Source organism: Nyctibius grandis, chromosome 27, assembly GCF_013368605.1.
Source record: "Nyctibius grandis isolate bNycGra1 chromosome 27, bNycGra1.pri, whole genome shotgun sequence".
Lineage (NCBI taxonomy): Eukaryota > Metazoa > Chordata > Aves > Nyctibiiformes > Nyctibiidae > Nyctibius > Nyctibius grandis.
In genome coordinates, this window is record NC_090684.1 from 222,596 (window position 1) to 234,517 (window position 11,922).

The 11,922-nt window shown below is 51.7% G+C and overlaps 1 protein-coding gene across 1 annotated transcript; it reads left to right on the forward strand.

Annotated features, from left to right (window-relative positions):
- Positions 1-1,483: 1,483 nt before the first annotated feature.
- On the forward strand, positions 1,484-11,765 carry AMPD1 (adenosine monophosphate deaminase 1). The gene is made up of 15 exons (XM_068419235.1): positions 1,484-1,592; positions 4,975-5,146; positions 5,656-5,821; positions 6,751-6,913; positions 7,143-7,362; positions 7,790-7,919; positions 8,209-8,403; positions 8,639-8,770; positions 8,866-9,029; positions 9,163-9,289; positions 9,740-9,903; positions 10,290-10,410; positions 10,886-11,059; positions 11,226-11,336; positions 11,510-11,765. The coding sequence occupies exons 1-15, from the start codon at positions 1,571-1,573 to the stop codon at positions 11,663-11,665; spliced, it is 2,217 nt and encodes a 738-aa protein (XP_068275336.1). The 5' UTR covers positions 1,484-1,570; the 3' UTR covers positions 11,666-11,765.
- Positions 11,766-11,922: the final 157 nt, after the last annotated feature.

Below are 11,922 nucleotides of genomic sequence, written 5' to 3' on the forward strand. Positions count from 1 at the left end.
CATCCCAGCTTTGCCCTATTGGCTGCACCTCTGCATGTTGCGGGAGGAAATCAATTTGTATTCTTGGGGAATATCTGGGAAGTGGGGCTAAAACTCCCTGAATTCTGGATAATTTCTTAATTGTAACCCAGTGCGTTTTGAAGTTGTGCACATCAAACAGTGATCTTTCGGAGAGAGTGTCTGGATGCTCTGGAAATCATCTCAGCTGAGATGCTATGCCAGGTCTCAACTCCTCTGACTTCACTGACTGTTGTGCCACAAGCTTCCCCTGCACCTATGGACAAAGTCTGTGACTTATTATTTCTAGCTCTGTATCTTATGCAAGTAACTCATTCCAGCCTTCTGGGAAAAGGCCTTTTTGTACAGCACAGGAAGCCCTAACACGCGGGCATAATTCAAAACAACGCTGTCTTTTCCTGGGGTGCTAGTTTTTCTGTTCCCCTCAGTGTTATGACCAAAGTCACCTTTTAAATCAGCAGCAAGACTGTGCTGACTATAGCCTGAATGCTTTGCTTGACTATTCCTGATTTCAGTGCAGTTTTTTTTCAACTCCATCAAGAAGTGAAGTACAAACAAACGGGAAAAGACTGTTTCAAATCAAAACTATTGTGTCCTTCTGACCTGTTTAGGCTTACCGCTTCCCACCAGGAAGCTGAGTCAGAAGCTCCGAGTTACCCCGCCAACATGCAGGGCACTACAAATCCTGGCCGTTTTCTTCAGACAGGAGCTGTTTTCCAGCTTCACGTGAGAGATCTGAAATAGGTTTGAGGAGACTCTAAAGGACTGGGTACAGCCTGCAGTGCCTGTACGCTAGAAAGAATCTACTTAAAACAAGCCGAGAGGTACTTCCCAAACTGATACCCTGCTCTGCCAGATCCAGGCCACCGTGTGTACCTTAAGGGAGGAGTTCCTTGCCATACCTTGGGTTGTATTAAGTGCTGGTCTCTGTAAGATATGCCTTGGTTATGGCTCCCCACATACAGAACTGAATATCACCTTACTATTATGATACAAAGTTTTATAAAGACAGTTCCTGAAAAGCTGAGGAACAAAATATAGCTCCTTGCGCTTTCCTTTTGTTTGTTTGATTCATCTGGGAAGATGCGAGGACATCTGCGCAACTCCTGTTGCTAAAATCCAGTCTTTCAAGTAGATCCCTCTCAGGAAAAATCTTCTCTGAATAGCACCCTGGTTGAGGAGAGTACATCGTTTGTACCTGTCCACAGCTCCTGTTCTGATGAAAATATCAGCCTTCGGGATTTCCTTTAAACCATTGGTTCAGCACAGAAGACATCAGTTTTAAGTGAAACTCTATTAAATGTAAAATGAAAGTCTAACTAAAAAAAAAAATTAAATTTGAGCCCTGGTTTCACCTGTTTCAGTGCAGGTGCTTGTGGTTGCACTTTAAATAGTCTTACAGTTGGCCTCCGTTCTCCTTTTAGAGTGGGAGAGTCTAATTACAGGGAAGGGAAAGCAGCGAAATTAGTGTTAGGCTGTTGTGCAGTCAGTCAGCTACTTGCGTGCTCTTACAGGAGGGTGTTACTTGAGGCTCTGCAAACTTGCTGCAAAGATGCCACGGGTGAGAATTCCAGGTAGGTCTGAAAGCAAGTACTGAGACAAGGAGCCACAGGGCAGGCTTGTTAGCCTGCAGCCTCTGAGATTTTGATGGTGTGGTATCTTTGTGGTCCAGAGGACCTTGCTGGGGGCTTTGAGCGTTTTTCTTCCTGCTTGGAGACATTTTTGGATAGCACAGCAAAGAAATAGCATTATTGTTTAAATCTAGCTCTGCTTGTCCTGAAGAAAAATATTGTCCCTCCTGCAGTGTAATGTATCCTGTAATGATGCCATTAAATCACTGTGGAAGGGGTCAGAGGGATTTCAGGAGTCTCTGGTCAACCTGGCTAAGCTTAGAAGATGTGGGGTGCTGCAGTCCCGAGGGGATGGGGAACACAAGCTGGGCAGCAGGAGTAGGGCCAGCCAGGCTTTGCAGCCCAGTGCAGAGGGACGTGTGACTGCCGTTACAGAGCCCTGAAGAATATCAGCACCAAACAGTTCTGATGGGAGCACGTTTAGAATTGCAGTGCTGTGTGGTGTGATAGACGCTGTCCTAGTACATGAAGCTGGTATTAAAGCCTGGCCCTGCAACATCAGTGGGAGTTCGTTGACCTTCATGAGTGTAATTCTCATCCACTAAAGAGATGAAAGGTCAAACTGGGCATTTCTGGGATGCTTAGTTTGCAAATGAATATGTGGAGTTCAAATGCCAGGGAGTGTGTTCTGCAGGCTGGACTTTGGGAAGTCAGCAGCTGGTGACTTGTGATGCCAGACCTCCAGTCTGAATTTTCTGGGTCAGATGGAAAGGGCATGCGTTGCACCCCCAAAATGTTGATGCCACACTATATGGCCGGGAGCGAAGATATGTGGAACTGCGGTGTCTCAGCTGTCTGATCCTGTTAGTGAGTAAGTGGAGATGTGACCATAGGCGGCAGGAGGATGAAACTTAACATCTTTGAAATGACCATCTATCTTGATCTTCACAAAGGATGGTGAGTCATGGACAAAAAATAGCAAAGCGGCCCTGGTGCTCTGAGTCTTGAAAATATTTGCTTTCTTGTTCAGGCAGGAGAATGCTGTTCTGCCCTTTTAAGTTGTTCCTATGCTCTTCTGCATCCTGGTGCCTGGGCACGGGATGTAGGGAGAGACCTTCCAAGACAGCTCAGTCTCAGTAGATGACTAGGTATCTGTTAGTTGCTTGTAGTGTTGTCTGAGGTGATCTAGGTTCTAGAAAATGCTGTTCCCCTTGGACAGCTGCAGGGAAAGCCCGAGACTGCTGTAAGGCAGGTCTGCCAAAGAGCCTCAGGTTGGGTGGCATCTGCAATGTGGTTCATTTATGTGCACACCACTGAGACTGTATCGTGGAACGGTCAACACTGAACTTAAATCTTTATATTCTACAAAGTGACAAGTACTGTTTTTCCTTTTGTAAGTGGAAGGCTTTGGCTAAACTTGTACTTTCCTAATCCCCGTTTAATCACCGATTTGATGATTAGGCAAAAAGGCTTAGATTCTGAAGGGCTGATCACATCTGGTTTATTTTGTTTCTGTTTTATCTCCAACAGCAGAAGACAAAGGTGAGTATTGCTAGGCTTTTTATATGCTCTGCTGTGTTCCTGCCTGGACATGATCATTGGAAACAAACAGCAGTTACATGATCACGGTGATCTTTCCGCAGTTTGAGAAGATGCTATTTCTCAGCAGTGCCAGCTGTGCCCCTCACTGTTTCATGGAATGGTTCCAGCTTTTTGGTCCTTTGCTATATGAAGCTGCTATTTGTTAAATATTGTCCTAACACCTCAGAGCTCCTGCTTAGGAGATAAACTTTTTTTAGTGGAGTTCTTTCCTCTGTGGCAGGAAATTAAACATTTTGTATTTTTCCTTGCACCTATTCACACTTTTGTTGTTTTTTTGGGTTCGTTTTTTTCCTTTTCTTTTTTTTTTTTTAAATGGAGATCCAGCCTAGAATAACTTCTTTTGAATGCATCCTGCTCCTGGTGGATTTGATCTGTGAGGGGACAGATCCAACGCTTCATCTCCTTTATTCATGTTCAAGTCCACAGTTCCCCTGCCCTCTTCTTCCTACTTCATGTTTGCTGAGGCCTCGCCTGTCAGCAGAAAACATTTCCTGCCGAGACACTTGACGTCCTAGAGTCCCTAACAGTGAGCAATAACGGGATAGTGCAAAAAACGGCGTTTTGTCTTCTAAGCAGCATGTTGGGGCCCATTGATGATACAGCAGCTTTACAACAGCAATCAACTTTTGTTACTGAAATCCTGTTTTTTGTGACATTGCACTGCTGAGAAATGGGCCTAGCGCCAGAATTTTCCCATGTGTTTGTAGCTCAGCACAAGCCCTTTTGCCTTAGCATATAACAGCAGGGAAGGGAAGCCCCTGTGTTATGCCCCCCCGCTAACCCACAGCTAGGACCTTGGATCTGCAAATCAGGGCTACAGGGATAAACTCTTTTGATCCCCTCAACACCCTGGTGGGGGGGAAAAAAAAAGTCTAGATTCATTACTGAAAAATCTCTTGTAGGTCTGGCACGCTTCTGCTGTGCATGTCAGTCCTTTCTGCTTGGGTCCTCATCTGCTGCTCGTGTCCTGTCTGACATGTCAATGGTGTGCTCCATCTTTCACCATCGATCCTCGCTGCACTTCATGCTGAGCTGCCAACTGCTGGCAAAACCCGTTCAATTAGTGTCCATATGCTGCTATGCAAATGTGCGCTTCCGGGAGATGTGGCCAGAAGAGCCCTTGGGTTCTTGTTCTATGGTATTTTGTTGGCAGTTGAAGGGCTTTTAACCTTCTTTCTCCAGCCAACCTTGTGTCAACGGTGGCTTTCGTAGGGCCACGTTAGCTGGCACCTTTTGCTGCACATGATGGGCTGAGAGGAGTCTCGTCCACGTGACGGTTCCCTAGCTGGGAGCTCTTCAGCTGCACTGTGATGGCGGGAACTAAGTGCTCGGGCTGCCAGCTCTGTCCATCTCCATCTGTACCTCTGTCTTCATCCTGACTGGAAGCCTTGTGGAGCAAGTGGGTCTTGGGCTTCTCAGAGCTGTAAGGGCTCTGCCAGTCTTCCTCTCTTCCCTCCAGTGCATGCTCTCGTAAGCGCCATTCCCGAGGGCTTGCTTCTTTCTGGGCCTTTTTGTGCTACTCTTGAACTGTGGGTTGCATTTACCTTTTCTGGTGTGCTGGGGGTGTCTGGGTAAGTCTCCAGCCCACTATGTGTGGCTCAGGGTGAGTAAGCTTGTTGCAAATTTTGGAGGTTGCTCAGAGTCTTCCAGGCAGCATGGAGGTGTAGGTGTCATAAGGAAATGGCAGCTGAGCATTAAGCTGACAGTGAGGGGCACCTGCCTGTTTGGGTGGCTGGGAACCAGATGCCTGTGTGACCCTGCACTCTGCTCCTTCTCCTTGCAGAGATGGATGAGGCATTGCGCTCCTTCGCAGAGAAGGTCTTTGCCTCTGAGGTGAAAGATGAGGAGATCAGGCAAGAGATCTCTCCTTTTGACGTGGAAGAGATCTGCCCCATCTCACGCCAGGAAATGAGAGCGCACATGATTCGTCAGGAGAACTCTGCCACAGAAAAGCGGTGAGCAACAACCAGGGCAGTTGGGGAAAGGAGAGGAGTGCTGTCTGCACATCCCCAGCCAGAGCTGGAAGAAGGCAGGGGGAACATAAATCAAGGCCTGTGAAAACAGCTCACCACACACATGGGATAAATCCTTGGTAATCCCAGGGCATCTGTCAGGTACTTCAGGGTTTCCTCTCCAACTGTTCCCACTGTTGGACAGAAAGACACCCTTGGCCTCTTCCCTGGGTGTCAGCACAGCAATGGCCACGGAACTGTTGGAGAGGGAGACTTGGAGACCTTTCCCTGGAAAGGTGCGACTTCCAAAGACCATGCTTGAAAGTCTGTGGTTACTTTGTGTGCTGTGGCCTCTACTCTTGACAGTGTCTGTTTAAGGTGCTCAGAAAGCACCAGTGAGATGATTCATGTTGTGCACAGTTGGAAGATGGCTGTGGTGAGTGCCCTTGACCCTGCACCTGCGTGTGGCCATGCAGTCGGGGCTGTTTGCCTGAGGCTTTCCTCCCTGGCAGGAAGAAGTGCCTGCTCCGCATGAAGACAGTTGCATTGGCAGTCCCCGTGGCTCAGAAGTCTATAACCAGACTGTCCACTATTGATGAGGTCATCTCTACCTCCCCCCTGTACCAGACTGTGCCTGACTTCCAGCGGGTACAGATCACAGGGGATTACGCCTCTGGGGTAGGTACTTGCATGGCTACACCCTTCCCCATGCTGACTACCACCTCATCTAGTCCCTGCCTGTCCCTCAGTAGTGCCCAGTGTCACAGGAGTCTGTACCAGGTGCAGCAGGGATAGTCTGTGTCTTCCAGCTCAGTCTGTGTCTCACGAGTATCTGATGGTGCCCTGCTGCATCTGTGGAGGGTCTGAAGCTGAATTCCTTAGCAGGAGTCTGTGGGGTGCTGCATGCTTCCCATGGGATTCTCTGGACAGGGCAGAGGGGAGGGCACGGCAGGGTAGGCTGTGCTCATTCTGTCGCACCCTGATCGTGCTTGCACACAGCTACGTCTGTCCGAGTTGCTTCTGAGATACTGCTGGCAGGTTGCTCCCTCCTGGCCTCAGCTTGGAGTTGCATAGCAGAGGAGCAATTAGGGGAAGCTGAAAGTCCCTCCATGCACAGGCACATTCCTTCTGCCATGACTGTAGCTAGCTGCAAGTGCTGCATGGTATTCTCCCATGCTGCTCCAGTCTGACCTCTCTTGACTGCCCAAAACACTTGTCTGCGCAGTAAATCAAAAATTCTTGACACATCAGGACAGTGTATGTTGGTCCTGCTTCAGTTTCAGCCTAGGCTCCAAAAATAGCTTTTAGTGTGTTGCCCAGGCCTGGCTTCCATTTCAGTGCCAACTACGGTTTGCGGTGAGGAATGGAAGAGGGGATGGCAGCTGGAATTCATTGATTCTGGCGTGAGGAACTTCCCTTTGCCATGTCTAGGACTTTGGCTGTCACCCCTTCTTTGCCATGCTCAGGTAGAGCAGGGGGGAGGGGATGATAAGGTATGCATCTTGCTGTGAACAAAACTGTCCTCTTTACATCTTGGTGCACCAAGGTATCTCTCGGGCAGCTACGTTACAGCTGTGTGGTTGTGTTCAGCAACAGCCCTCTTGCAGGTGACAGTTGAAGATTTTGAAGTTGTCTGCAAAGGCCTGTACCGTGCCCTGTGCATCCGGGAGAAATACATGCAGCAGTCTGTGCAGAGGTTCCCCAGGACCCCCTCTCAGTACCTGCGTGCTATCGAAGGCGAGGTCTGGAGGGCGAGTGACACTGGCCCAGGTACATCTAGGCAGCTGGAGAGTTTTCCTCTCTGGCTTCAGCACGGGGTGGGCAGGGGTCAGAGAAGGGTTGTGGAAGTGCTCCACAGGGGAGTCTCCTGCCCAGGCTGCCCCTTCAGCGTCACAGTGGCGGGGCTGTCCCTGCCCTCTGCCTGGGGTGGAGGAGCATGGCAGGCTTCTGGGGTTTTGGCTGGCAGCCTGTGCCTCATGGTGTTCTCCTTTTGGTCCAGTGTTCACCCCGCCAGTGAAGGATGGACAAGATCCCTTTGAAACTGGGAATCTCGCCGAGGACCTGGGATATCATGTCCAGATGAAGGATGGGGTAGTTTACATCTATGGAGACAAGGCAGCAGCTGGCAGAAATGAGCCGAAGGACCTGCCCTACCCCAGTCTCAAGCACTTTGTTGATGACATGAACTTCCTCTTGGCCTTGATTGCACAGGGGCCTGTGTAAGTGCACAACCCAGCACTGCTGGGTGCAGCTGAACAGGTCCTGCCTCAGCAGGCAGGGGGAGGTCAGGGCAGAGCGAGGGTTGCCCCCTCCTCTTCCTGGGAGGAGGGAGGAATCTGCTGATGACATACCTGCAGCCTGCTGGCTACCAAAGTGTCCTTGGCCCTTGTCAGTGGTGTTGATTGGGGTCTTAAGCAAAGTCAGCATTTGGGGATTGGAGACATGCCCTGCAGGTATGCTCACACCTGGCCAGGCCTTCCTTCGAAGCTCTGTAATAGAGCCGGGAGAAGCACCTCAGGGAAGCAGGCCAGGCCAGCATGAGCTCCTCCACCTCAGGTGAAAGCTGCATCGCTGTGTTTGATGGACCATGCCCCTGTGTTGAGGGGTAAGGAGCCCAGTCACTGTTCTGCTCTTTGCTTTCACTAGTAAGACCTACGCTCATCGGCGCCTGAAGTTCCTCTCATCCAAGTTCCAAGTGCATGAAATGCTAAACGAGATGGAGGAGATGAAAGAGCTGAAGAACAACCCCCACCGGGACTTCTACAACTGCCGGAAGGTAAATGGCAAGGCTTACAGCCCTAGTGACTCTGGAGACAAGCTGCCTTGGTGCCTTCCCCTCCCTGAGAACTGGGTATTAGAGTCAAGGTCTGTGGTACCTATATTGTTCCTGCTAATGGGATGATGCTGACTGGGCTGCTCTTGGCCTAGGCCTATTGTGTTCAGCTGCTGGGCTGAGCCACGCTCCCCACATAAATTGGGCTCACGTAAGGGGTTCGTTAGTCTCCCTGTGATGGTACTTGAGCATCCCAACTTGAAGCTAGATAGCTGTCCCTCTGGTTTCTCAGGTGGACACACACATCCATGCTGCAGCCTGCATGAACCAGAAGCATCTTCTGCGTTTCATCAAGAAATCATACTGTGTGGATGCTGACCGTGTAGTTTATGATGCCAAGGGCAAACAGCTCACCCTGAAACAGCTTTTCCAGCAGCTCAATCTGCACCCCTACGACCTGACAGTGGATTCCCTGGATGTCCATGCTGTAAGTGGTAGGACATTCACTGTAAGACCACTCTTGGGTCACTGTCATCCACCCCTGTAGGCATGGCTTTCCCCCTCCCTTTGTACCCATGATGTTGTGCATGTTAGTGTTTGTGGCAGGATATAGCAGCTCCTGGCTTTCCCATTTTGGGTTGTTTGGATCAGTCCCTGCTCAGCCGGTATGCTTGGAGCCTGTGTGTGTGTGTAGTGTTTGCCCCTGATCCTCCCTCCTCCAGGGGCGGCAGACATTTCAGCGCTTTGACAAGTTCAACGCCAAGTACAACCCCGTGGGTGCCAGCGAGCTGCGTGACCTCTATCTGAAGACAGAGAATGCTATCAATGGCGAGTACTTTGCTACCATCATCAAGGTGAGAATACAGGGGAGGAGAGAGCAGTTGAGCTGTGGTGCTGCTGTGCCCAGGGGCTGGAGGGTCCCCATGCAACTCTCTGCTCTGGTTTGCAGGAGGTTGGCTCTGATTTGGAGGATGCCAAGTACCAGCATGCAGAGCCTCGCCTCTCAATCTATGGGCGATCAGCTGAGGAGTGGCCCAAGCTAGCCAACTGGTTCAACAGACATCGGGTCTATTCCCCCAACATGAAGTGGATGATCCAAGTACCCAGGATTTAGTATGTGCTGTGGGTCTGAGAGTGCACTGTGCCTTACTGTGCACTGTACCTCATTTTTTATCCTGAAGGGATTATGGGGACAGTGGGCCATGTTGTTCCTCTGCTAGCAGCTAATCCCTGTCTCTGTCCACAGTGATGTGTTCAGGTCTAAGAATTTCCTCCCTCACTTTGGGAAGATGCTGGAAAATATATTTGTTCCTGTGTTTGAGGCAACTGTCAATCCTCAAGCCCACAAAGAGCTGAGTGTCTTTCTACGCCACGTGAGTGTCACCTGATGATGTTGTCAGGGTGTGGTGAGCACTCATATTCCTGTTTGCACACAAGAAATGGGGTATTGGCCCTGACATGGAAAATGTCATCAGTGGGCTTGTGGCCCTAGTGCCACGTTCTGGGAAAGGGGGTGTGTGTCCAGAAGTGCTGGGAGGCATCAGACTCCCTGAGCTGGCTGCTGTGGGGCTGTGAGAAACGCTGCACACTCACCTCCCAGAGAAGTGGTTTGGTGTGAGCTGTATTTCTAGCCCTTGATAGACCTTGGGGATTTGTGACAAGCAAGGTCTGCAATCTTGCCCCTGCCCCCTCTTGGGTGGGGCAGGGGTACAAGCTACAGCTGGACCATGGCAGGCTGCAGTGGGGCAGGGCGAGCCAGCCTACCTGGGCATGATGAGGTGGGGAGCTTTGAGATGCAGCTTTTTTGTTACCTTGCCAAGCAGATCACTGGCTTCGACAGCGTGGATGATGAATCCAAGCATAGTGGACACATGTTCTGCACTAAAAGCCCAAAGCCAGAGGAGTGGACTTCTGAGAAGAACCCATCCTACACCTACTATGTATACTATATGTATGCCAACATCCTGGTCCTTAACAATCTACGCAGGTGAGGCCCAGGATTTGCTCAGGGACCTGCAACGGGCTGGCAGAAGGGGGGCTGCCTCATGAGTTGTCTCAGCTCTTTGATTTTTGGTGTGGAAGAAGTGGGGCACTCCTTGCTCTGCCACCAGTGTAGTTTTGAGCTTACTGTCCCAGAGCAATCCGAACACTCCTCGGTAGGAAGTGTCATGGACTGAGGTGAAAACTTTGGGGTTGCAGAGGTGCATCTATTGCGTGCACAGAGGAGAAAAGAGAACAAGTAATGTGCTCCTAGGTCAAGCTGGGTTCTTGGGCACCCACTGGTAGAGGCAGAGCTGAAGTTGGGGAATCTTGCATCGCATGCCGCCTAACCCTGCTGCTTGCCTACTCTGAGTCCTTCTTCCATGTGCTTAGGCAGCGTGGCATGAACACATTCCTCTTCCGTCCACACTGTGGGGAAGCCGGGGCCATCACACATCTGCTTGCAGCCTTCATGACAGCAGATAATATCTCCCACGGACTCAACCTCAAGAAGGTAAGTGGAGTAGTTTGCCACAGAGCAGCCCATGCATGGCAGAGGAGGAGAACATGTTCACAGCTGGCCTCCATTGTAGCTGACAGTTAATTGTGCCTCTGCTTTAGAACGACACAGGCAGCCTGGCTTTAGGCAGATGTTACATGATTCTCTGGGTTTCTCCAGACATGTTTGGGGATGTAGCTGAGAAATGTGTTCAGATTTCAGGGGTTCAGCCTCGCAGACCTATCATTGGATACATCTGTTATCGCTGGAGCCAGTTGAGTTCTGAAATCAGACAGGCTTGAACTTGGCATCTCGTGCTCCTTGTGGGCCCTGCAGGATTGCTGGCTTGCCTATCTCTTTTTCTTTCACACAAGAGCTCTGCGCAGATTTCCTGGCTGGGGCAGTGGGCTGATCTGCAGAGTCACCCTGGAGAGGTGGAGGGCACACAGCAACTTTATCCCTAACCTGGCAACTCTGCTCATCTTTGCAGAGCCCGGTGCTGCAGTATCTGTACTTCCTTGCCCAAATTCCCATTGCTATGTCCCCACTCAGCAACAACAGCCTCTTCCTGGAGTATGCGAAGAATCCGTTGCCTGACTTCCACCAGAAGGGCCTCATGGTGTCCCTTTCTACAGATGACCCCATGCAGTTTCATTACACCAAGGTACGGTGTGAGCTGATCACCTCCTACAGTCTGAGCACTGGGGCTGGGACTGCGCAGGCCTCGTTTTTCGGGGAAGCCAGCAGCATTTGCAGAGGGTCCAGCCCGTGCAGCACCGTGAGCTGTGCCAGCAGAAGCTGCTGGCCCCTAACACAGCCTGTGGCTGCAGGAGCCCCTGATGGAGGAGTACGCCATCGCTGCCCAGGTCTTCAAGCTCAGCACCTGCGACATGTGTGAAATTGCCAGAAACAGCGTCCTGCAGTGTGGCCTGTCCCATGAGGTACGTGCCCGTCGGGGGAGGACCCGCGGTGGTCCCGGGACCAGGACAGCAGCTCTGCCCGCGGGCTAGGCTTCTCTGCAAGGCCCCGAGGGAGCCTGGCAGCAGCCAGCGTTCCCTCGAGTGCCGCCCGCATGGGCCTCTGAGGCCGGCACCCCTGTCCTTGTCTCCGGCAGGAGAAAGCCAAGTTCCTGGGTGAAAACTATCAGGAAGAGGGGCCGCAAGGCAACGACATCCGGAAGACAAACGTGGCTCAGATCCGCATGGCGTACCGCTACGAGACCTGGTGCTACGAGCTCAACCTCATCGCCGAGGGCCTGAAAACCGACTAGGAGCGTGCACGGGCCTCCGGGCCTGCGGCGGGAGGCAGCGCCGGGCCCCGCGGGAGCCGGGCGGGGCGGGGCCGGGCCGGGCCGTGGGGCGGTGGCGGGCGCGGGGGCTGAACCGCAGTAAAACCGTCTGTGAGCAGATGCGTACGCGTGCGGCGGGGCGGGGCTGCCCCTGCGTGGCGGCCGCGCCGGCCATGGGCGTAGCTCGCTGCGCGCCGGGAGCGTCCTGCGAGCGCGGGGCGGGGCCGGGGCGGTGCTGG

What these genes read in the sequence shown, in the direction of transcription:
- AMPD1 (XM_068419235.1), top strand. Translation starts at nt 1,571, where the DNA reads ATGCCACGGGTGAGAATTCCAG. An exon ending in AACTCTGCCACAGAAAAGCG is followed by an intron (nt 5,147 to 5,655) that starts GTGAGCAACAAC and finishes CCTCCCTGGCAG; the next exon opens with GAAGAAGTGCCTGCTCCGCA. An exon ending in GTCCTTAACAATCTACGCAG is followed by an intron (nt 9,904 to 10,289) that starts GTGAGGCCCAGG and finishes CCATGTGCTTAG; the next exon opens with GCAGCGTGGCATGAACACAT.